Source organism: Thamnophis elegans, chromosome Z (assembly GCF_009769535.1).
Source record: "Thamnophis elegans isolate rThaEle1 chromosome Z, rThaEle1.pri, whole genome shotgun sequence".
NCBI lineage: Eukaryota > Metazoa > Chordata > Lepidosauria > Squamata > Colubridae > Thamnophis > Thamnophis elegans.
The window spans coordinates 4041134-4067570 of record NC_045558.1 but is presented as its reverse complement, the minus strand read 5'-3'; the positions used below and the strand labels follow the sequence as shown (position 1 = coordinate 4067570).

General features: G+C 43.3%; 1 protein-coding gene across 1 annotated transcript; it reads right to left on the bottom strand.

Moving 5' to 3' along the window:
• Window positions 1–1255: 1255 nt before the first annotated feature.
• ARF1 (ADP ribosylation factor 1) lies at window positions 1256–21682 on the bottom strand. The gene is made up of 5 exons (XM_032236894.1): window positions 21523–21682; window positions 9434–9617; window positions 7252–7362; window positions 4450–4574; window positions 1256–2691 (listed from the first exon to the last, which is right to left on the bottom strand). Exons 2-5 carry the CDS (start codon window positions 9579–9581, stop codon window positions 2530–2532), a joined length of 546 nt encoding a protein of 181 aa, XP_032092785.1. The 5' UTR covers window positions 9582–9617; window positions 21523–21682; the 3' UTR covers window positions 1256–2529.
• Window positions 21683–26437: the final 4755 nt, after the last annotated feature.

Below are 26437 nucleotides of genomic sequence, written 5' to 3'. Positions count from 1 at the left end.
CTCCTGCTTCTCTCCTTGATTAGTTTCCACCCATTGCTTCTTGCCCTGCCTTTGGAGAATAGGTTGATCCCCTCCCCTTTCTTTGGGGGTAACCCCTCAAATATTGGAAGGCTCCCATCATGCCAAACCTGGTTTTTGTCATTAAACTAGACATATCCAGCAACTGTTTTGGCCTCCAGTCCCCTAATCCTCTTTGTTGCTCTTCTCTGCACTCTTTCCAGAGTCTCCCCATCTTTTCTACATCGTGGCGACCAAAACTGAATGCTGTATTCCAAGTGTGGCCTTACCAAAGCTTTATAAAGTGGTATTAACCCTTCACGTGATCTTGATTCTATCCCTGTTTATGGAGCCCAGGATGGTGTTGGCCTTTTTGGCAGCTGCATCACATTGCAGGCCCATACTTCAATAGATCCCTTCTCTCTTAATGGCACAGCTGTCCTCCAGCATCCCTGAGAGAGAACACGTGGGACAGCTTGAGGACCATAATAAAATAAGAAGAGTTGGAAGGGGCCTCAGAGGTCTTCTAGTCCAATCCTCCACTTGAGCAGGAGCCCCTATACCCATGATGGCAAACCTATGGCACATGTGCCTCAGATGGCACACAGTGTCATATTTGGTGGCATGCCAGCTGTCATCTCCGGCGCACATGATGTGCCAGCCAGCTAATTTTTTGCCCTTCTGAAGAACCAGGAGCATTTTCACCCTCCCCAGGCTTTCCGGAGCCTGGGGAGGGGCCATGCACACATGTGCGGGGTGGGGTGTTGCACACCCATCCACCGGGGAGGGGGTCACAAGAACATGCGCAGGTGGGTGGGGAGAATTGAGTGGCCATGCACATGCGATAGCACCCAATTTTGGCACCCTAAGAAAAAGGGTGCCCTATATACCATGCTTGCCCAATCTTTTCTTAAAAACCTCCTAGAATAATCTTCCACCCGTGGGGCAAATCAGCCGACGTGAGTGCCGTTACTCGGTATTACATCCCTACGGGACAAATCGGAGCCCGGCTGAACAAGTCAAACCACCAAACACACCTCAGAGGAATAGTTAAGAGATTTTTATTCTAATAGCTTTAATTACAGTGCTCGTTTGTTGAAATGATAACTGAAAACAAGTATACAAAACAGTCGATTACTGAATTGAAAGAAAACAGATTTCTTTTTCTTGTCCACAACACTAAACAAACCAGTTCTGATCGTGTGTTTCTTGAGTCGCAACAGCTCCAGGTTCTTCAGTGTTTTGTTTTTTTTAATATCAAAATACAAAAGGAAAAAAAAGAAATTAAAAAAAAAAATAGAAGTTAAAATCTGGGATGGCAAATCTCAAACCTTGCAGTAGGAGAGATTTTTTAAAAAGGGGAGTTTCTCGTGTTCCGAAAATGGAATCTAGACACGTCTCTTAAGAATGGAAGGCGTCCGATTACCAAACTCCCGCGTTTTCTATTTTCCCAAACCCCCCCCCCTCCCTTTCCCGGATGAAACAACGGAAAGCCCGTGTGACATTTCTTTTTTATTTAAGTACAGTACTTGTGGCTGCTGTTGTGACGTCCGTGCAAGAGGACCGTCTTTGGAAATCATTCTAGGCTGCAGAAATTCAAGGATTTATTATTATTTTTTTCTTTTTGAAGGAGCTAGGCTCCCCAGCGACAGAGAGGAAGATGAAGATGGCACTCGTAGGTTGGAGGGTGAAAAATATTTGTTTTAAAAACTCCAAATCTAAGGGGCAGTTAAAAGAGTACAAGGGCATGGGAGGAAGGGGGGGGGGGTTGTCCCAATTTCTCGTTAAATCTGCAATCTCCAATGACTTCGCTCTCCCATCCGCCTCCCATCACAAAAAATACCAAGCGCGGCTAATTTTATGACCGGCAACAAGCGAAACTCGCGGGGTGTTCTCTTCACGTCGCTGCAGAAATCGCAAAGGGTCCCAGGTTCAAGTCTTCCCGCCCTCCTTCCCCACCAGCCCCGTCTTCTTGAAAAGAACACTCCGTCCCCAGGCTTAAAAACAGGGCTGCGGAAACCAGGCCTCAAGCCCAGATCTGCCAGCCGAGAGGGATCTCGTTTGGATCTAGCCCACACACGCACACACGGCACAAACAAAACCAGATTCCTGGCAACCATTTTTTTTTCCCCTTCCCGAATCCACTCAAAAGTTTTTGGGTGGGCTGTGTGTTTGTTTTTTTTTAAAACCTTTCATCATTTTAAAAAGAGCCGAATAATATTGCATAGGAATACCAGAAACCGCCACGTGGGGAAAAACAAGAACTATTTACATTAAATAAGAAAATAAAAAGCTAAAACTGTTATTTTCTTTTCTTTCCGGGCATGGTTTTGCCACATGTAAAGCGTGGTGGTGGTGGTGGTGGTGGTGAAGGACAATCCTGTGGACGAGAAGAGATGATGAAAACAGTTTCTGGCACTCAGTACTACAGAGTAGCACGGTTTGCCACATTAGAGTAAAGCGAGGAGGAGGAGGAGGAGGGGGAGAGGGGAAAGGGGGAGGGGTCGGAGAAAAGAGGAGTAACTCAGGGCTTCATTTCTGGTTTCGGAGCTGATTGGACAGCCAGTCCAGTCCTTCATAGAGGCCGTCCCCACTCGTGGCGCAGGTGGCCTGGATGTACCAGTTTCTGTGGCGGAGAGAATGGAGTCCTAGCTTGTCCGTGATTTCCGCAGCATTCATGGCATTCGGCAGGTCCTGGAAAGGGAAGCAACCGGCTTTAGAAAAGGCGTCCCCCCCTCCCCCGTCTCCCATCACAGCCACAGAGGGGGGAAAGGCCTATTTTACACACTTGCTAAAAAAAGCCCCCCCGTCAAAAGCAGTCCTCGACTTATGACTACAATTGATCCCAAAATTGATGTTGCTGAGTGAGACATTTGTTAGGCATCAGAAGATCACAGAAAGGGCTCCCGGGACTCTGCAACTGTCGTAAATGTGAGTCAGTTGCCAAGCGCCCAAATTTCAATCACGTGACTAAATGGGAATGCTGCAACGGTCGCAAGTGTGAAAAACAGGCTGTCACTTTTTTCAGTGCCGTTGTAATTTAGAAGGGCCACTAAATGAATGGTTGTAAGGGGAGGACTACCTATATTCCATAATCAAGAGTTTAGGCGTTACACCCATCACTTTCCTGGTGTTTAATGCCGGGAGGGTCCTCGACTTAAAACCCTTTGTTTAGTGGCCGCTAGAAGCTACAATGGCAATGGGGTTGGTTTTCCCCCACACTTATAGTGGATGGAGAGCTCTAAGGTCAAGCGATCAAACACCGGACCCTTAGCAACTGACTCGTATTTATGACGGTTGCAGGTAACGCCATGGAGGAAAAAACACAGTTCTCCCTTAGAAAGGAGGTAGGAATCCCTTTGTGGTTATTTCCCCTTATTTCTGAAGCTTTGGATGGTTTTTTTTCCATCATCACAAAACAAGAATAGAATAGAATAGAATTTTATTATTTGTATGCCGCCCTTCTCCAGGAGGACTCAGGGCGGCGAACAATTCAAAAAGGGAAAAGGGGGAACATAAAAAACGAAATACAAATAATTAAAATAAGCAAGAGTCGCACAACCATACATGTCGAGAGGGGAGGGAACTCATCACCCCCAGGCCTGCCGGCAAAGCCAGGTTTTGACGGCTTTCCGGAAGGCCTGGAGAGAGGTGAGGGTCCGAATCCCTGCGGGGAGTTCGTTCCAGAGGGCCGGAGCTGCCACAGAGAAGGCCCTCCCCTGGGTAATAGCCAGGTGGCATTGGCTGGTAGATGGCACCCGGAGGAGGCCAACCCTGTGAGAACTAATGGGTCTGTGGGAGGTAATTGGCAGCAGGCGGTCTCTCAAGTACAAGGAGCTTTCAAGGAGCTTCCTAAAACAAGACTGGGCAACCAGCAGGAGGGCTCCTAGCAGCAGAATATCAGAACTGGAAGAGACCTTGGAGGTCTTCTAGTCCAACCCCTTACTCAGACTTCCTATCGTTTCAGACAAATGTCCGGTCTCGTCTTAAAGGCCGCCCAGAGATGGGGCACCCAGAACCTCTGGAGGCAAACCGTTCCACTGGTTAATTGTCCTTGAAGACGCTCTTGGATCAGAAGCGAAACGTCTTCAAAGAAAAACCAGAGAGTCCAGTTGCCTTTTGAAAAAGAACCTCTGGGGCATCCGTGACCTGGATGGCTGAGAATCTCCATGGACATTTAGCTGTAACCGTCAGGAAATTCCAGGTTGCGTCTCTCCTTGATTAGTTTTCACCTATTGCTTCTTCTTCTCCTGCTGCCTCCGGGTGCTTCAAAGGATAGGGGGACCCCTTTCCTCTTCTCTGTGGGAGCCCCTCAAACACTGGGAGACTGCTGTCATGTCCCCCCTAGTCCTTCTTTTCTCTGGCCATTCCCCAGTTCCTGCAAGCGATTGTCGCATTCAAATACGAAGAACGGTCCCCCCCCGGGGGGGGGGGGCATCTCTTCCCACCTACCTGTTTGTTAGCGAAGACTAAAAGGACAGCATCTCTGAGCTCGTCTTCTGCCAACATCCTCATCAGCTCTTCTCTGGCTTCGTTGACTCGCTCTCTGTCGTTGCTGTCAACCACAAAGATCAAGCCTGGGAGGGAGACAGGAATGGTTAAGTAAGAACGTGCCAGGGGTTCTAGCAAACAGCCATCTAGAAGTAGGCTTCTCAACCCTGGCCGCTCTGGAGTTGAATCCCCAGATTTCCCTGGAGGAGGAGGAGGAAAAACATGCACTGCTTTCTCAGGGAACTCCAGGAGCTGAAGCCCATTCACCTTCAAGTTGCAGGAGGCCCTGACTCACCGCCACCATTTCCATTGCCCCATTTTATGACTTCTCTTGCCACAGTTGTAAAATGAACGAAAGCAGTTGGCAAGTTAGTTGTTAAGTGAATCTGGCTTCCCCCTTGACTGATCACATAACCTTGGGACACCCCAACTGTCACAAGGTAGGCCTGGACTTCAATTCCCAGAATTCCTCAGCCCAGAGTCCACATACCTTACAATAATCAAGGTTGATAAAACAATAATTTAGGGCGTTTGTTCAAAACCAAATAATGGGGAAAGGGGGGGGATTTGTCTTCATTCAGAGGGAAAAAAACATTATTTTTATCGTTTAAGTCTTAGTAGATACACACACACAGGAAGAGAAACATCCTGCCACATGAGGCTTCAAGCAATACAAAATTGACTTCTGGGTGTTTGTAAACAGCGTCCACAATCACATGTACCTTAATCCAATTTTCTTTGATTACTGGATTTCAAAACTAGTCACAGGAGAGAGTAAAGAGAGTAAACTTTGCAAAGGTGTAATTTACTGTTTCAAGTGAAGCACACACCGCAGAGACTGATCTTCTCAGCTGGCTTCAAAAATCTAACATGCTGCAAAGTCCGTCTCACTCAAGAGAATTACAGACTTCGGGAAACCGATACTCAGAAAGAGAAGCAGGGTATTTTTTTAGGCAAACTGGAAACCGGACGAAGGGGAAGAGACAAAATGTTGTCAATGAACTCAAGGCATGGATGGTACCCAAATTGGACAAACAAATCAATAAAAAAAAGATCCTGCGTTAAGTGGATTGTACACAAGGCAATTAAGATCAATTGTTTGTGTATAAACAGTTTCACAATGGAGGGGAAAACACCCCACTGTTCTTTGCATTTATCCCACATTACCACTCAATTTTCTACCAGCAACATGCTGATGTGGCTTAGCCTGATGGTAGAGTGATTAAAAGGTCACCCTGAAATGGGTTGTGAGTGACCACTGGAATGAGAGAGGGGGAGGGGGAGATAGATAGATAGATAGATAGATAGATAGATAGATAGATAGATAGATAGATAGATAGATATAGATATAGATAGATAGATAGAGAGAAGGAAGGAAGGAAGGAAAGGAGGGAGGCAGAGAGAAAGAGACGAAGAGGGACAGAAGGTAGGAGGAAGAAGGGAATGAAGGAAGGAGACAGAAAGAAAAAGAGGAAGGAAGAAAGGGAAGAGGGAGGAAAGGAGGAAAATAAAGTAAAAGAAAGGAAAGGAGGAACAAAGAAGAGAGAAAGGAGGGACAGAGAAAGAGAAGAGGGAAGGAAGAAAGGATGTAAGAAAACTACAAACTGGATTTTTTTTTGGTATAAACTACCAATTACACCCAGAGAAGAAGCCGACAGAGCTCACAAACACTCCTATATAACAGTAACGCTGCATTTAATCCTCCATTCTTAACACCAAACAAACTATTCTTTTTTTTTTTCTCTTTTGATTTAGCAAAAGATCAGTGTTTCACAGTGTTTGGGAGAGGCAAACCAGATTAAGCAAAGGCTGCTAGTGTGCCTGGCACAAAGGGTTGCCTAAGATCAGGGCAAAGGCAGAATTGTGGATTAGTCTTTCCCCTCAGGTTTCCTGGATAATATGCTAAATCATGTATTTTCTTAATCCACATTTATATTTTAACAGGCTATGCGACTCCAGCAGTCAACAACCTATTTAATTTGGCAAATTTGGGGATGGAATACCTGGCTCCTAACAGCAAAGCAGAACTGCACTGTTCCTAAACTGTGTCGAGATGATTAGAATTACCGCCCAGAATTCCCCAGACAATTTAACTGGCTGGGGGATTCTGGGAATTGAAGTCCATCATTTTTAAAATTGGCAAATTGAATAACAGAATAATGAAGTTGGAAGGGACCTTGGAGGTCTTATAATCCAACCCCCTGCCTAGGCAGGGAACCCTGCACCACTTCAGGCAAATGTCTATCCAACATCTCCTTAAAGACTTCCAGTGTTGGGGCATTCACAACTTCTGGAGGCAATTTCTGTTCCACTGATTAATTGTTCTAACTGTCATGAAATTCCACCTCAGTTCTAGGCTGCTTCTCTCCTTGATTAGTTTCCACCCATTGCTTCTTGTTTTACCCTCAGGTGCCTTGGAGAATAGTTTGACTTCCTCTTCTTTGTGGCAACCCCTGAGATATTGGAAGACTGCTATCATGTCTCCCCTAGTCCTTCTCATCATTAAAGTAGAGATATCCAGTTCCTGCAACTGTTCTTCATATGTTTCAGCCTCCAGTCCCTTAATCCTCTTTGTTGCTCTTCTCTGCACTCGTTCTAGAGTCTCAAAATCTTTTCTACATCAGCACATCTCCATCCATTCCAGCTACTTTAGCAAAAATAATGGGATTTCCTGCTGCTGCCGATGCAACTTTGAAGCAATCTAATGCTGATGCAGATCAGAGAGAGACAGTGTGTGGGTCTTGTAGAACGCAAACAACTCACCTTGTGTATTTTGGAAATAATGGCGCCAGAGCGGTCTGATCTTATCCTGTCCGCCGACATCCCACACCGTGAAGCTAATATTCTTGTATTCTACTGTTTCTACATTAAAACCTAAACAGGAATAAGTGAGAGAAAATGTGCTCAGTTAATAGGCGAAAGATGCATTTATTGATTTAAGGTGATGCCAATCGCATGTTGTCTTCAACAACCCTTCCTCCTCATCAGCAAGTATTGCAATATTATAAAGAAAAACCTGACCTTTCCCTCTGCATAGATAAACTGATTTTTAAAAAAGCTGAGGCACAATTTGGTGTAATGTTTGAGGCTCCAGAGTAGAAACCAAGTGACTGTGAGTTCTAGTCCTGCCAGAGCAAAAAGCCAGTGGTGTGACTTTGGGCCAATCACCCGGAGACTGGGAGTTCTAATCCCGCCTGAGATATGAACTTGGTCCAGCCACTGTCTCAGTTCTATAAAGGACACGATGGCAAATCACTTCTGAAAAAAACTTGCCAAGAAAACAGCAGGGATTCATCAAGGCAGTCAGTTTCTGAGAATTGGACACAAAACTGAACAGAAGAATATAAACGTATTTAAAAATTACACATATACTGTGAAATATTAGCGAACTCCAAGAGCGGAGGGTACTTTGGAGATCCTCATTTTAGTGACCTTGGAAAGATGGAAGGTTGAGTCAACCTTGAGCTGGTCAGGATCAAACTGCCGAATTCTGGCAGCCAGCAGTAATAGCCTGCAGTATGGCATTTTAACCACTGCACCACCACAGGCCTAGGTGCACCGAGGGTGCATCTATGCTTGCAGGAGGTTAAGTAGTGTGCCACTGATGGTTGATTCTACTTCTATTTCTTCTTTTACAGATATATGCAAGGAAAACTCAACACTATAACAACGCTGTGTAAAAACGCTGCAGAAAGGGGCCGGTCTAAAGCAGGACTAGAATTCCCAGTCTCTTGGTGACTGGCAAAACCCACCCAGCCTGCATGCCAGATGCGACATGAGCTGCCCACGCTCGGTTTAGCAAAGGGGGGGGGGGAGGCCCCAATATGTCACTTCATGACGCCGTGATGATGTGAGTTGAACACCCTTGCTACAGGACGACTAAAATTCCCTGTCTCCTGGTAATTGGCCGAGTGTCACCCAGATGGCTTTTATGACTAATGTGGCACTAGAACTCGTCATCTCCTGGTTTCCAAGCCAGCACCTTGACTACTCTAGGAAACCAGCTTTCTGGAAATAGGGAAGGCTTGATAGCCTTTATGGTTGAAGAAGTGGGCTCCTAGGTTTTAATTTACCGTGTATAAAATATGCCACACAGAAAGCCAATTACCAACATAATATTCATAGTTTTTTAGTTAGATCGGCGTTTCCCAACCTCGGCAACATGATGCCTCACGTCCTCAGATAACCTGAGACTTGCCTTTCAAAACAAAAGAATAGATTTTATCCAAACTAGAACAAATGAATGAAAGTGTACCTACAAAGTTACTTTTTTTTAAAGAAACAGCTCTAAACTTCAACAGGTGATACTGTGAAGACTAAACAGAAAGAAAGGTTTTAAGATCATGCCCTTTTATCTTACACATTTGAAAATACAGGCAGTCCTCTACTTACAACACTTCATTTAGTGACCGTTTTCAGTTACAACGGCACTGAAGAAACTAACCTATGACACTTACGACCATTGCAGCATCCCCATGGTCACAAGATCAATTCGGATGCTTGGCAACTGACTCATATTGTATGGCAGTCACAGCCTCTTGGGGGCTATGTGACCAGCAATGTCAATGGGAAACACGATTCACTTAACAACCATGTGACAAACACACTTAAGCAATTCACTTGACAACTGTGGAAAGGTAGTAAAATGGGGCAAAACACACTTAACAAATGTCTCTCTTAGAAACAGAAATTTTGGGCTATAAGGTGAGGACTACCTGCACACAGTATGTCCATAATGCAATTTCCTTTAATTCAAGCAATTCCAAAAATGCAGCAAAGTAAGATCTTGAATGAAGTGAAGGACCAAGATATTGGTTACTGCTCATCACCAAAGGACAAGCTAATCTTACATTTTTACCCAAGGTTCTGCAAAATGTACCTATATACAGTGATTTTATTTTAAAACCCAGATGTAACTGCGATTAAGAGAAGCTTAAATTCTTACCTATGGTAGGGATGGTAGTTACTATTTCCCCGAGTTTAAGCTTGTATAATATGGTAGTTTTTCCTGCGGCATCCAGTCCGACCATAAGTATACGCATTTCTTTTTTGCCGAAGAGGCCTTTGAAAAGGTTGGCAAAAATATTTCCCATGTTTGAGGATGTCCTTCACCCACTGGCCAAGAAAATCTGGAAGACAAAGGAAGGGATTCATTAGCTCAGTAAAAGGTGGTGATTAATCAAAGCTAGCCCCAAAAGATACAGTAGTGGCCCCCGTGAACCAATTTATGCCTCATGTAAACATCTGCACAGGTAATTCTCCATTTACAACCATTTTAGTGATTGTTCGTAGTTAATACAACAACATTGAAGAAAGCAATTTATGACCATATTTCACACAGCTGTTGCAGCATCTCTCTGGTCATGTGAACAAAAAAATTGGATGCTCGGCAACTGACATATTTATGACTGTGGTAGTGTCCCAAGGTCAAACAATGCCTGACAAGTGAAGTCCATAGGGAAGCCAGATTCACTTAACAACCGTGTGACTAACTTAACAACTGCAGTGATTCTGTTAACAATTGTTGCAAGAAAGGTTGTAAAATGGGTAAAAATCACTTAAGAACAGCTTTGCTTAACAACAGAAACGTTGGGGGGCAATTGTGGTCGTAAGTCAAGCACTAGCTGTAGTCAGTTTGTGGCAACAGAGGTTCAAAACAGAAGCTGAGCATATAAACAGCAGCTTAGAAGACAGCATTTAGGCAGATTAAATTGGCATGTATACACAAAGAGAGCAACCGGTATTTACATCACAGGGTAAAAAAAACTTTTGGCAGGAGACAGGCCATTTGGTCCATGTTCTATGAAACTACAGTAAAATGGTGAAAATATATATGGTCATTGAAAGAGAAAGGAGGGAGGGAGGGGAAAAAGGAAGGCCTTCAACACAGAAACAGGAGAATAAAATGTCAAGATTAAATGCATTTTTCCTCTTCCCTAAATGAGAAAACCATTAGCAAGGACAAACCACCGATTGTGGCATAATGCTATTCAACATTAATCATACTCAATTACAACAAACTATGCTGGGACTATTGTTAACAGTCGAATGAATCAAGATATTATATGAACTTTTTCTTAATGAAAATAATCTCTATCGTACCATGCATGCATTTTCCCTCTTTGAGGGAATGGAGTCCAATTCTAAGATGGCAGAATCCAGCTTGACCAGTATGGTTCCTTCAGAGAAGGCTGTTCATAGTTCTAGAGCCTAAGCATCATCAGATGCCTACCTAACAATGCTCCTGGGATTCTCCTGACATCATAATAAGTGATCTGTAGTTAGCCAGTTTCTACTCTTGGCAGAAAGAAAGGCAGACAATTATTCAGAGAAGCACATGACCGTAGTTTTAATACAGGCGGTTTTCGACTTACGATCACAAGAAGCCCAAAATTTCTGTTGCTGAGCGAGACGATTTTTAAATAGGTTTTGCCTAATTTTACAATCTTTCTTGGCCCAGTTGTTAAGTGAATCTGGCTTCCCCATTGACTTTGCTTGTCAGAAGGTCGCAAAAGGGAATTGCATAACTCTGGGACACTGCAGCCGTCATAAATATGAGTGAGTTGCCGAGCATCTGAATTTTGATCACGTGACCGTGGGGACACTGCAATGGTGGGAAGTGTAAAAAAATGGTCATAATTCATTTTTCTCAGTCACAAAAAATGGGCCGTTTTTTGCTCATTTTTGGGCGCCCCTGCCCCCCTAAAGGCTATTCATGCACTCTTTCTGGGGGGGAGGGGGAAACAAGTCTGTTTTTTGTGAAAAATTGGCTGTTTTGGGGAGGTCTGCAAAGTGCAAAAACTTTTTTTTTTAATTTGCCTCTTCAAAATCTTGGTGCGTCTTATACTCTTGATTCGAGAATACAAATTATGACTACCTGGAAACAGGTGTCACAGAATAATAAATCAGCATTCTATTCATGGGAAAAAGATTGCCAACTATCAAGAACGTTTTCACCTGAGCTGTGAATAGCTATTCCCCATTGTTTACAACTGGGCAGCCTGAAAAATCTTTCCAAGCACCGTATTTATGCTATTATAAATTAATTAGGTCTACAGAAGCATATTTAGCTCAGTACTTAGCGTGCCCTGTCATTACGGCCTTAATTTCCAAGGGAGTCATTTAAGGAACTACTTCTCAAAAGACATCAGTGCTTCTCTGCTATATAACCCAGCCTGTGATTTCCTTCCCCTAAGCTGGGGCGGTGTAAGTGGGGAAAGGGGATACATTTTCCTGCTTCCCTTTTGGCTGGAGCTCCCTTCAGCCTCTATTTCCAGAATCTGGCTCCACATCCAGTGAGAGGCACACCAGGCCTTTCCCCTCAATATTCTTTCAAAACCCATCAGGGACCACGTCCAGCGCACCCGTCCTCCAGGACTAAGCCAGATGCCTCAAAGTCTCTCGTTCCAAGACCAGAAACGTCTCTTGTCAACCATCCTATGGCCTTTTGAAGGACACAAGAGCCATGGATTGGAAATCTTTGCAGCTCAGGATTGAACTGGGTGGGTGGGTATGTTCCTCAGTGCTCCCCTTGCAAACATTTCATGATCCAGCTAGGTATAGGTAATATCATCAATACTAGAAGGGAGTGTGGTTTGCAGAGTCAAGGAAGAGGGCGACTGTGGGGTCCTTGGGACTGAGCTTGATCCTTTTCTTGGAGACGGTTAAAGACCCAACTAGACAACATCATCATCAGTGCTAGAAACTAGAAGAACACTCCCTTATGGCACAGATAATATTACCTAGTGTGGTCTTGAAATGTCTGCAAGAAAGCAACCAATCTCAAGAGAGCACCCAACGATCACATTATTCTATTATTATTTTTCTCTTCTGCAGGTCTGGCTCCTAAGCTCCATGCTGTTACAAATCCTCACGCAACCCAGATGGGATAAACAATGTTTTCAGGAGATAAAACCAAGTTATTTAATTTAGCTCACCAAGCAGTATTGGATTTGCCAATCAGAAACACTCAAAAATTTGATCCACCAGTTAGTGGGCAGCCAATGCAGTGGCTCATTTCTTGGAATTAATACACAGTCAGGTGCTCAACCCAGAAAGCGGCTGCCACATTCTGGACTAGCCTTGACTTTGGGGTCAATATCCCAATAATTGAGCTACTGAGGCAAAATCACCGCAGCCTACCCAATTCCCAAGATGTCAGAAAACAAGCATTTATCCCATTTACGAATGGCCACAGAGCATCGTATTCACCACTCCAATTACTATAATGCAGATACTAGGCCTGGGGGTTTTCTTGCCAGTCCTTCACTGCATGTGTTTTGGCAACACAGCCAGTCTTCAATTTACAACAGTTCCATTTAGTGACCATTCAAAATTACAATGGTGGGGGGGGGCAAAGTGAGAGGCTGTTTTTCTTACAACTGTTGCGTCCCCATAGTCACGTGATTAAAATTCAGCTGTTTGGCAACTGACTTGTATTTATGACAGCTGCAATGTCCCATGGTCATGTGACACTCCCCTCTTTGCGACGTTCTGACAAGCAAAATCAATGGGGAAGCCAGATTCACTTAACAACTGTGTGACTAACTTCACAACTGCAATGATTCACGTAGCTCTGGCAAGGTCATAACATAGGGAAATCCCCACTTAATGATGTTTTGCTTAGCAACATAAATTTTGGGCTGAATTGTGGTCCTAAGGAGAGGAATACTTGTATCCCATTTGTGGAACACAACATTAAAAAAAACGTGAAAGCTGAGTGGTTTTGAGCTTCCGGTTTGAAAATTGCCCCACCTAGGTATTCCTGACTGGATAATATAGGAAGAGGATCACAACATTGTGTGGAATTGCTTGTATCATGGAATTGTGGATGCTTGATTTCAAGAAAAGATCAGGCAACCATTTACCTGAGATGGCATGAGAACACCTGCCTTGGGAGTGGGTTGGACTAGATGACCTCTAAGGTCCCTTCTGATCCTGTCATTCTTAAGACTACTGCATCTGGCATTGTCTTCATGACTTAGTATCTAATTCTAAGTCTTAAGTGTGATGCAATTCTTTGATCGCTAGCCCTTTAACACTGCATTTATATTCAGCGTATAGGTAAGCCTTGACTTACAACAGTTCATTTAGTGACCACTCAGTTACAAGAGAACTGAAAAAAGTGACATGACCATTTTTCACTTACGATGGTTGCAGCATCTCCATGGCAACAATCAAAATTCAGATGCCTGGCAACTGGTTTGTATTTATGACGACAAAGTGAATGGAGAAGCCAAATTTACTTAACAACCGTGGTTACTAACTTAACTGCAATGATTCACTCAACAAATGTGGCAAGAAAGGTCATAAAATGGTGCAAAACCTACTTAACAAATGTCTTACTTAGCAACATAAATATTGGGCTCAATTGTGGTTGTAAGTTGAGAACTACCTGTATTGGAATACAGTACAGATTGCTAGAATAGTTTACTGTTTGTTTATTATTTATTTTGTCACTCATGTACAAGATAACAGGAATAGGAACACAGGAAATGGGTACAAATAAATGGGGACAGTAGGACAGGGACGTTAGGCATGCTGGTGTGCTTTTGCACACCCCTTACAGACCTCTTAAGAATGGGGTGAGTCAAGAGTAGACAGTCTTAGGTTAAAGTTGTGGGGGTTTGGGGAAGAAAACACAGAGTCAGGTAGAGCATTCCAGGCATTGACCACTCTGTTGCTGAAGTCGTATTTTCTGCAATTGAGTTTGGAGCGGTTTACCTTGAGTTTGTATCTGTTGTTTGTGTGTGTATTGTTGTGGTTGAAGCTGAAGTAGTCATCGACAGGTAGGACATTGTAGCAGACAATTTTGTGTACTACGCTTAGGTCAGACCATGGGCTTCACAGTTCTAGGTGATGCAATTGATACCATGGGGATTGAATATTCTGCCGAATTTGCAGAAAGCAAATTCTTTAGCTTTATTATATGTGTCTATAATAAAATCTAATGAGGGTCCCAGACAATACTGCTTTACATGAACATTTTTCTAGTTCAAAATTACTGTATTAAGCTGCATTACTCATTAATTGGTTCAGCATATGCAGAAATAAGGTTTTTTTTTAACCCAGTAGAATAATTAAAAATTAGAGGAAACAAAACAGCGGCGTATTATTTATTTGATTTGTACAGCCATCCATCTCACAAAGTGACTATGGGAACTATACAAATAATATAAAAATGATAAAAAATAAAAACAATAAAAACAATCATTAAAATTAAAATATTAAAAATTGAAACACAAAAACAAGTATCGATTGAGTGTATCAATCACAATATTTGATGAAGGCACCATGAATGGTAAAAGGCAAATAAAAATAGCAGTAAAGTGGCATTTCCAAGTTCTCCAAAGAACTAGTTAGAAATAAAAATTAAAACTAGGTTTTTGGCACTCAGCAAGAAAAGTGATGAATACTATAAAAAGTAACTGCTATAATCGGAAATGCGCTAGATTTCCCTGCCTACCAGCTATATATATATATATAAAAAATCAGCTGAAATAAAAGTTGCGGTTACAGTTTCAATTTGTTCCAGGTGAGATTCATGGAAATTTAATTATACATTCATATTTTATCAGTAGCCTAAGACACTGAAGCTTCCCTGTAAGAATTAAGAGCAGGTGTTTCAAGATAAGTGAAAGTTTATTAATATAGTACTCATTTCTCTGCCCCACCCTGAGGAATCTAAGACTTTTTAAATATGATTTTTGCACTTATGCACTGAAGTTGCAATGTAACTCATACATCCGCATACTAGACAGTGCTTCAAATTTTAAGGTAAGGCAATGATTTGCAAAAATTGTCATGTCATACCGATCCGCAACTGTGTTTTTCATAATCTCAACTGCCTGCCATATAACTTGAGAAAAGGGACACACTTGGCTTTAAAAACGGCAGAACATGTCCTGTGGACGCTTCCAGAGGCTCAGAAGTGCTTTTGAGCCTTTCAATCAGACCTGTTGGGAAGCCATAAAATATAGATCTGCAAAATTAACCAAGCAAAGGTTCCCATGTCATCAGGGGAAAAGACATAGCTGCTTTAACAAGTTATCAATGGATGCTGCATTGAAGTTGCGACTTCCAAGGATCTCTTCCAAACACGATTTGAAGCACTGTACAGCCCTCGTTAATTAATAATCGAAAATGTTAAATGTTAAATATAGCTTTCAGTCTCTTTTATTTTTAAACTGAAAATGGAAATTGCACAAATCTGAGGCTGCTCATCTCAATATAGAGCAGGAGAGATTTTTTTTTAATACCCAGGCAGAATCATATGGAAAAATGGCTGACCAACAGAGTGAAGTACAGATTGTCCTTAACTTACAAACACAATTGTTAAGTGAATCACTGCAGTTGTTAACTTGTCACAGAGTTAAGTGCACCTGGATTCCCGTTAACTTTGCTTGTCAGGCCACAAAAGGGGATCACATGATTGCAACCATCCTAAATATGAGTCAGTTGCACAGCGGCTGAATTTTGATCACGTGACCACAGGGATGCTGCAACAGTTGTAAGTGTGAAAAACGATAGCTCACTTTTTCCAGTGTAGTTGTAACTTTGAACAGTCACTAAAAGAACTGTTGTAGGTCGAGGACTATCTGTACTAAAGCAACACATTAAATCAATTTAGGCTAAAAGAAGAAGGCAGCCGATGTTATTGGTATAGAACTGGTATAACAGGTTCCACCTGCTTGGCTCCCTCCACCCCAGGAAACTCTGTTGCTATATCCAGTACTAAGGCCAAGGCTTCCATAGCACCTTTAAAGACAGCCCTATGCAGAGGGTGTTATGATGTCCTAACCTTGAAGTTTCCTTCCTTCAACTGTGATGCAGCTGCTGTTTGCTTGCCCTTGATTTACGGGGTAACAGGCACCAGATTTAATTCAATCTTAGTCAGCAAGAGAGCCATAGTTCCAGCTGGCGGGGTACAGAAGAGCCTTTTCGGCTGTTGTTCCCCCACCCTCTACAATATTGTGCCCTGTGAGGTGAGATGTTCACTCACCCGCCCTTTGGGTCTTCTGGAAAGGCCTTGAAACTTGGCTCTGCCAAGTAGCCTGGGGTCCCGATGTGGGTGTTGCAAGTTGCAGTACAGGCAGTCCTTGACTTACGACCACAATCGAGCCCAAAATTTCTTTTGCTAAGCGAGACGGTTACGTTAGTTTTGCCTGATTATATCATCTTTCTTGCCAGAGTTAAGTGGATCACTGCAGTTAAGTGAATTTTGCTTCTCTGTTGACTTTGCTTGTTGGAAGGTTGCAAAGGGGATCACATGACCCCCCCCCCCGATGCTGCAACCGTCATAAATATGAACCCAGTTGTCAAGAGTCTGAATTTTGACCATTGGAATGCTGCAACCATTGTGTGAAAAAGGCTCATAGGTCACTTTTTTCTGCACTGTTGTAACTTCAAACTGTTACTAAACGAACAATTGTAAATCGGGGATTACCTGTATTCCAGGAAGACATGACACCTTGTTCTGTCTCCCAAAAGCAGCAGAGAAGTCTTCTATGTTTGAAGCAGGAACAGGGATGGATGGAAACTAAACACTGCTCTCTAGCAGTTCAGAGTTGGAAGGGGTAGGTGTAGAAAACAGATCCAACTTAGGTACAATAGGTTTTCCAGACTCAAAGCACCCAAAATCTTCCAACCTGTTTGAAGCTAGGAGCACGAAAAGGAGACAAGTAGTCCTTGACTTACAATTCATTCAGTGACCGTTCAAAGTTACAATGGCACTGAAAATAGTGACTTATGACCATTTTTCATACTTACAGCATTGCAGCATTCCCATGGTCACATGTTTAAACTTTGGACACCTGGAAACTGACTCGTATTTGTGATGGTTGCAATATCCCTGGGTCATGTGATCTCCTTTTGTTACTAACAACAATTTCAATGATTCACTTAACGATGGCAAGAAAGGTCATAATATGGGCTGAAACTCACTTAATAGTTGTCTCACTTAGCAATAGAAATTTTGGCCTTAATTGTAGTTGAACAAGGGCTTGCTTTTATAACCTGGAGCCATCCTCCTGATTTAAGACAATAATGACTCCATTGTATCGCCGTGTTCAGGAACCTCCCAGATGAAGTTGCCCATTGCCGCTAATGCATTATGGCAACTGTGAAGTGATCCCAGTCAGGATAATAGGACGGTTTATGGTTTGCTAATTTAATTTCAAAGGAAGATATAAATGCCGTATGAATATGGAGATTGCAAAAAAACATGCCAGACATAGTTGAATTAACATAATTGTTTCCCAAGCCTGTTCCAGACAATTACACACTAAATCCCCAAACATATCAGACCAAGCAATTCAAGCCAGACTATGTGCTTATCTGTAATCATGGGCACATTTCACAAAGATGCTTCTAAGATGCATTTAAAGCAGCTGATTGGAAGCAAATAAGAAAAGGAAATGCAAGAAAAAGCTCCTCAAATATTTTGAGTTTCATTGTAGCTGAAATTTGCAGGAGACGCAATTCAAATTACCTGCAAGAGGTACCAAATTGCACATCCTGAATTTATTACAGGTAGTCATGACCACAATTGAGCCCAAAACCTATGTTGTTAAGTAAGATAGTTGTTAAGTGTGTTTTGGTGCATGTTCTTTCTTGCCATAGTTCTTAAGTGAATCATGCATCTGTTAAGCTATTAACACGGTTATTAAGTGAATCTGGTTTCCCCCCATTGGACTTTGTGTCAACCCTGAAGTTGGCTGAACTGTGGCTGTTCTTCTTTTTTGTAGTCTCTGGGGAGGTTTCTCTTCTCACTGCTTCAGGGCTGCCTGGAATGTAGGGGCAGGGGTGTTGTAGAGCAGTGTTTCCCAACCTTGGCAACTTGAAGATGTCTGGACTTCAACTCCCAGAATTCCCCAGCCAGCGAGTTGCCAAGGTTGAGAAACACTGTTGTAGAGATCCCGTAGGAATCAAGGACATGTGTAGCATATCTAGCAACTGGGCTGTATGCTGACTGGACCATGTGACTGAGACTGGGGGAAGTGATAAAGTTTTATTTTTAATTGGGAGGGGGAGAGAAACAGGAGCCGGTTTTCCACCAGGAATGTGGCAATTTGATATGTCCTAATGAAATGTTGAAACTTGATTGCCCCTTGAACTGGGATGTATTACTTGGAACCTTGACCCTCTGCTTGTCAGAAAAATCGCAAAAAAGATCATGTGACCCCAGGACAATGTAACTGTCATAAAGGCCAGTTGCCAACTGTCCCAATTTTGATCATGTCACCATGGGGATGCTGCAAAGGTTGCAAGTGTTCTAAATGAACTGTTGTTAAGCTGAGGATTACTGGCATGGTAGCAGTATAATAGAGATACTCAATGACTGATAACCATTTGTTTAGCTATCTTTCAAAGATTTGGGTGATTGGCAACCAGATTTCTAACCGTTGCAGAATCCTACCATCATGTGACCTTCGTAACTGGCTTCTGACAAGCAAAGTCAATGGGGAATCAGCAGATTTGCTTAACAACCGTGTGACTCACTTAACAACTGCAATGGTTCACTTAACAATTATGGCAAAAAAAAAAGATCATAAAATCAGGCGCAATTGCTTTGTTTAGGTATTGAAATCTTTTGTTCCAATGGTGATCGAGAACTACCTGAACTATCTTTTATCTCTCATCTATGATGAAGAGTGCTCACCCTATGCACACTCTTTAAGGAGAGCTACATAAGAGAGATTGCCAGCCTTGTAAAATGTTATAAAAGAAATCTCCAAATGTTGCAAAAGTGAAGATGATGACAAAGATCGTATAGAGTTGCAAGGAGGAGGACAGTAACTTTCAAAAAGTTCTGATGATTGAACAAAAAAGGAAAAGTACACACTGGAAAAAAGGGGGGTGGGGGAAAGTGAACCTGAATAACTGAGATGTTTGCTTCTGAATCTATATTAGTTTCTGCGTCTTGTTTATATTTCTCCATGTCACAAAGATAAAGATGAAAACCTTAAGCTAGCCAAAATTTAAGATAGGCTGATGAACTGTATCACAGAAAAACAAATAAGTTAAAAATCAGAAAATACACGTTATAATTTATTAAGAAAAAAAAAGGCATTTAACAACGGCATTCATTCCCCTTGACATTGTCTTAATTGCAAAAGCTGGTTCTTAAACACAAAGATTAATGTTTAAAAAACAACTGCTCTCTCATAATCCCAAATATTTACAAGGGGGGGTGTCATTACCAGATATTGGCAACATGAAAAGCTATTTATTATATTTCCTTTGAAAGAAATTAATCAAAGGGGTCTTTCTCCACTGGAGTGCATCCGACTGATCAGCAGAAACTAGCAATATCAATCCAGGCTGGCATTTCCTGGTATCTTAGGAAAAAAAATACTTAGGCAACAAAGGTTGTCCTGAGATGGCTTTGATGCTCAGAATTATATTGTACTGTAGTTGCCTGCATGGCAAAGCTAGAGATCCAGTTCACAACCCTGGAAATGGGAACGGCTAGGAAAACAGCTGTGAGAAGCATAAGCCTGGAAGGGATCTTTGAGAGGTCATCTAGTTCAACCCTCTGCTCAAGGAAGAAGAACTTATGCCATTGTGATCAAATGGTTGTCCAATCCTTTCTTGAAAAAATGTCCACAGATAGAACACTGACAATTCGGGAAGAAAAGCTGTTCCACTACCCAGTAGTCCTGTCAGGGAATTCTTCCTTATTTCTAGCTTGCATCTCCCTCTAAGCAGCTTCCACTCCTTTTTTTCCTCCCTCCCTTCTTTCCCCTGCTCTTCTTTCTCGTTCCCTTCCTTCCATTCCCTTCCTCCTTTTCTCTTTCTCCTTCTCCCCCCGCCCCCACACCTTCCCTTCCCATTTTATGGCTCTGTTTGCCTAACAAGCTTAAGCAAGACATAGAAAGACGTAGCTAAGACCTTGTACCATAATCTAATGGTGATTCATATTACTGTCATAGTATCTGACCCTCCATCCCAAATCCTAGGGCTGGAAGGGACCTTGGAGATCATCCATCCCAACCCCAAGGTGCAGTGTCCTTCACACCACTCTAGCCAAATGGATTAAGGCACCTATCCAGCCCTCTCATCGCAGACCTTTTGAGTCGGATTTCCTCAACTAATTAAGAGGAAGTCTTCCCTACCACAATGTATGTACTTGAAACTCCCTGGCGTTGCGCAACTGTTTGTCCTGCCGATGAAGTCACCAGCAAGTGACTAAGGGATCCCAAATCCCCACCCATCTCTCGTCTTAGGGGCCAAATTCCAGCTGAGGGGAGAAAAAAGCCCCCCCCATCTGATCATCCACCCAGACAACCACATTCTCCACCCCAAATCCTTTCATCCTCCACTCCCAAACACTTTCATTCTCCTCCCAACCCAACCATTCACCCAGACAATCTCATCACCCACCCCCAAACATCACCCACCCCAAATCCTTTCATCCTCCTCCCAACCTCCATCCTCCTTTCCCCCGAACCCCATCCTCCACTCCCAAACCCCATCATCTACCCAGACAATTCCATCATCCACCCCCAAACCCCACCATCCACTCCAAATCCTTTCCTCTTTCTCACAACCCTAACATCCTACCCCAAAACCCAGCATCCATCCCCCGCGGCCACCCTGCCTTCTACACCGTTTCGTGGACGCTACTCAAAGCCCCATGACCGGAGTGGTGGCGCCGGTGGTGGACTGAATGACACCCCCCCCCAACCCCAGAGCAGGGCAAACCGTCCGAGGTCTAACAAGGCGATGATCCCGCGCAAGGGCCGCTTTCTAGCCCTCTGACTTAGCCGTCCTTCTCGAGGGGAGTGAGGGGAATGGTGGTACCCCGCTGCTGCTCCCCTCCCGCCGCCTATGGTGGGGGTCAGGCGGGAAGGTCAAAGGAGTTAAAGAGCCTCCCAGCTCGGCCGGGATAAGAGCGAGCGTCCGGGGAACGCTGCCCCGCCAGGCCCCGACCTAGGCCCGGTCGCCTCATCGCGGACCGTTGGAGGAAAGGAGGGTCGGTTCGGAGCGGGGCCGGAGCGGCCGCCATGACTTCGTGAGGGAACGGCTGCTTACCGGGCGACGTCTCGGGGTGCCTGGCTGCGGAGGTCTCCGTCGTCGTCCTCTCCGGTCCCGCCGGGTGCCTTACCTGCTTCTGGCCTTCCGCCTCCCTCACAGCCTCCCTCACTGCGCACAAGATGGCGGCTCCCGGCGGCCACGTCAGTGCCAAGGGCCCCGCAAAGCACGACGGGAAACGCGGGCGGGGCTGGGCGTATGCTCCTTCCCCCCACCTTCCTTTCCCCGCCCCTCCTGTTCCCCCCCCCCCCCGGAAAGGACCAGAGACAGGGGAGGCGTGGCCAAAGTCCTGCTGGTGCGGAGGAGGAGAAGAAAAAAAAGAGAGGAGCATGCGCGCTTCCCTTCCTCGCCTCGCGCGCCCTGACGACCGTTATAAAGCGTTGAGGGAAAGTGGCGCGTGCCCTTTTTTTTTTCCCCAAAGGGGAGGGATAAAGGGGCGGAGCCTTGGAAATTGTGGGGGGGGGAGGGAGGTCGGGGAGCGTTGGCTGTTAGTCTCGCGCCTCGTTTTCGCTGAGGGAAAGAACCTAGGCGCCCTTTGGGGACGACAAAACCCATCGTCCCCCCCACACACACCCGGGTGGCCCTCTTACAGATAGTCCTTGGCTGACAGCAGTTTGTTTAGTGGCCGTTCAAACTTAACAAGGGCAGTGAAAAATGCGACTTATGACCGTTTTTCACGCTTAACGACCTTTTGCGTCATTCCCCACAACCATGTGGTCAAAATTCAGCAACTGACTCACATTTATGACTGGCGCGGTGTCCCGCGGTTGCCTGATCCCCTTTTGTGACCTTCTGACAAGCAAAGTCAGATTCACTTGACAACCGTTACTAACTTAAAATGGCAGTGATTCACTTAACAACTGTGGCAAGAGAGGTTGTAAAATGGGGCAAAACTCTCTTAACAGATGTCTCGCTTAACAATAGAAATGCTGGGCACAATTGTGATCGTAAGCGAAGGGTACTAAATGACTGTTGTAAGTCGAGGACTTACCTGTGTAGACAACATACTACAACTCGACTTAAGAACACAATTGAGCCCCAAATTTCCAGGCACTTTTTCTGTGCTGTGTGACTTCAGTCACTAAATGAATGATTGTAACTTGAGGACTAGCTGTGCAGACACAAGCAAAGTCAACAGAGGGAAGCCAGATTTGCTTAACAACTGCCAGGTTCATTTAACAACTACTGCAGAGATTCGCTTAACCAAAAAATCAGGTGGGACTCAATAACTGCTTTGCATAGTAATAAAAATTCTGATCCCAAGACTTGTAAGTGTGAGACCTGGTCGTAAGACATTTTTTTTCTATGCTGTTGTGACCAGTCACTAAATGAATAGTTGTAACTTGAGGACTACCTACGCAGACAGATTACAGATGAGTATCACCTAAGTTAGAATAAAAACTTCCCTCGAATACTCCAGGGCTACCTTGTATTTCCCTGCATGCAGTGCTCCAAATCTTAACATTCTGTAGATATGTTTCCCATAATCCCCCCTAAGGACAGACTGAGGATAATGGTATTGGATGTCCACAGTTTAGGGAGAGGAAGGACTGCAACCAAAGGAAAGTTCGTGATTTGCATTGGATCCTGAAGGGTCAAGAGGTCAAGACATGAAGATGGGGGCTTCTATCCTGCAACTGAAGCCCCCCCCCTTTTAAACACATTACATGTAGTCCTTGACTTATGATTATAACGAAGCCCAAGAATTATCTTGCTAAGCGAGGCAGTTGTTAAGTGAGCTTTGAATGCTTTTTTTTATAAAATTCCTTGCCACATTTGTTAAGCGAATCATTGCAGTTGGAAAGTTAGTCACACGGTTGTTATGTGAATCTGACTTCCCCATTGACTTTGCTTGTTAGAATGTCACAAAAGGGGATCACGTGACCCTGGGACACAGCAGCTATCATAAATACGAGTCAGTTGCCAAGCCTCCGAACTTTGGTCGCGTGACCATAGGACTGCTGCAACAGTCTTATGTGTGAAAAACGGTCATAAGTCACTTTTTTTCAGTGCTGCTGTAACTTTGGTCACTAAATGAATGGCTGTAAATTGAGGGTTACTTGTTCACTAAGTGAAGTGCTGTAAGTTGAGTATAACCTATGGTTAAGGCATCAGGCTAGACAAGACTGAGTTCTAATCCCATCTCAAGTACAAAGTCATCTGCGTGACCTTGGGCCAGCTACTTTCTCTCAGCCCCCAGAAGGAGACAATGGCAAACCACTTTTGAAAAACCTTGCCAAGAAAACTGCAGGACTTCTCCAAGGGCCCTCTGAGAATTGGCCATGATTGAAAGGAAGGGGGGAAAACAGGTATGCAGCCTTTTCAAAAACAAGAAAATGTACATAATTTTAAAAACAGAAGTATGCTGGGAAAATCAAGGTACAAGGCCAGGAACAAAGTCTTTGGAAGCTAAAAGACTTTTTAAATCTTTTCTCTTCTAAAATCTTTTTTTCTAATTCTTCTGTTGTTTTCCAGTTTTCTCATTTACTTGTTTCCAGTGCTCCGTTATTTTGATGTTTGTTTTCTAATATCCGTAGTTCTCAACTTATTGAGCTCCAAATTTCTGTGGTTAAGTGAAACATTTGTTAAGTGAGTTTTCCCCCATTTTATGACTTTTCTTGCCACCGTTGTTAAGTGAATCACTGCAGCGGATAAGTTAGTAACCTAGCTGTTAAGTGAATCTGACTTTCCCATTGACTTTGCTAGTCAGAAAAGGGGTCACATGACCCTGGGCTGCTGTCACCGTCATAAATATGAGTCGGTTGTACACATTTTCATCATGTGACTATGGGGATGCTGCAACAGTCATGGGTGAAAACTGGTCATAATTCATTTTTTTAGTGCTGTTGTAACTTTAAAACAATGGTTGTAAGTCAAGGAATACCTATCTTTGCATAGTTAATGTGCCTCCACAGATTGCTTTCCATGCTGTCACTTCTAAGAGCAAACATGAACATAAAATGCTGCAATGTAAGTCCTCGACTTACAACATTTCATTTAATGACCATTTGAAGCACTGAAAAAAAGTAACTCGACCATTTTTCACATTTACAACCATTGTACCATCCCGCAGATCATGTGATCAAAATTTGGATGTTTGACTACTGGCTCATATTTATGATGGTTTAGTGTCTTGTGGGATTCCACATGATCCCCTTTTGCGAGGCCTAATTCACTTCACAACCATAACAACTGCAGTGATTCACTTAACAACTGGGGCAAGAAAGATCATAAAATGGAGAGAAATTCACTTAACCATCTCAGCAATAGAAATTTGACGCTCAATTGTGGTTCTAAGTTGAGGATTAGCTATAACAGTGATGGCGAATCTTTTTGGCACTGAGTGCCCAAACTGGAACGTACGTGCCAGAGCCCCAGAAATTTGAAGACCAGTTTGCCAGTGCGCATGGTTTTCTGGTTTCCGGCAGATGCATGCGCACCGGTCATCAGGTTTCCGAGGGTCCAGCACATGCAAAGACAGAGCTGGCCAGGGTGCATGTGCATGCCAGAAACCAGAAGAACACCAAGTGATGGCATGCATACCCACAAAGAGGGCTCTGCATGCTACATCTGGCACACGTGCCATAGGTTTGCCATCACAAAGCTACGGTATATATATATGTGAAAAGTTCATCTTTCTCTCTCAGGATACATTTGCAAGAGGAAGTTTCCCGGCCAGCATTTTTAGAAGATTTACCTTGGGGTGGTGGAAGGAACCCCAATTGTTCAATTTATTAATTTCAATATTTTTGGGGGCTACACAATTTGTGCCAGTTTCCCCATCTTCAGCGTTCAATTGTTTTAAATCACGTTTTGAAACTGTAGCAGAATAAATACTGAGAAGAATGTGTGCAAAAAATCCTTTTGACACCACGGAAATAACACTCAAATTGCACATTAAGGTTTCCATCCATGTCTCCAAATCAAGTATCATTTATTATACAAAGTGTCCCCCAGTTATATTGGAGAGATGGTTGGGGAAGCAGTCTATTTTGGAGCCTGAAAAAAAAAAGAAATATGTCTCTGTTAGAAAATATAATTTAGATGGCTTCCATATTTATAGGATTCAAGCAATTGCATTTTATCTTCTTACTCTTAAGTTGATAAGCGAGACTCTTTCCTTAAAACCATTAATCCCATCTAATATTTAAGGTTTCCCTGGTATCTCAATTTATGCAAGGGGTCTGAATGCCTTGTATTTCCTTCTTTGACATCTGGTTAATGTGACTTTAAAAAATATTTAAATTTCAAAACCTCACCATCTCAATAGGAGGAAAACTGTTTATTAGTGCTGTAGTAGATGGCATGAATTTGCATTTTGACCTATAACACTGTACATTTATTTTTATTTTTATTTTGCAAAGCTGAGAATCCAACAAGAGATTTTAATAAATATTGTGCACATATGATCACTTTGCACACCACACTGTCAGTCATATACATTCTCTTCCATTCAGGGGAGAAAAAAGGATCCCCCCCCCTTTTTCTCCCTGAATAGAAAAGAATTTATACAGTAGTGGGATAGACCTTTGGTTCTTCCCAAGTCAAGGTCACAACTAGGGAGTGTTTCCTTAAAGAGATACCATAATCCTCGTTCGCAGATAAAAATGCAAAGGTTTGGTTCTTAGGGCTTTGCAAAGCTTCAATTGGAAGCTGATTGGGCTGAATCTCCAGATGCCTGGTCTGGCATTTTCACCCCTTTAGAGAAAAAAGAAGTTAAACTGACTCAATACAAAGAAAATTTACAGGTCAAACTGTACCAAAGTTCAACCACACCCTGGTTTTAGTTGAAAGGATGGGCATCTTTTAACTGGTGATTCACAGGATGGAAGTTTCAGAATTACTATTAAGGGAGAATAACACATGACAAACATAAATAGAAATATAGCCAGTCTAAAGCTTTGGACAGAATGGT

Excerpts from the sequence above, each read along its gene's own strand:
- ARF1 (XM_032236894.1), bottom strand. The coding sequence starts at position 9,581 with ATGGGAAATATTTTTGCCAACCTTTTCAAAGGCCTCTTCGGCAAAAAA. Across the intron at positions 7,363-9,433 it reads AACTACCATCCCTACCATAG|GTTTTAATGTAGAAACAGTA; the intron begins GTAAGAATTTAA and ends ATTCCTGTTTAG. Across the intron at positions 2,692-4,449 it reads TAGTCTTCGCTAACAAACAG|GACCTGCCGAATGCCATGAA; the intron begins GTAGGTGGGAAG and ends TTCCCTTTCCAG.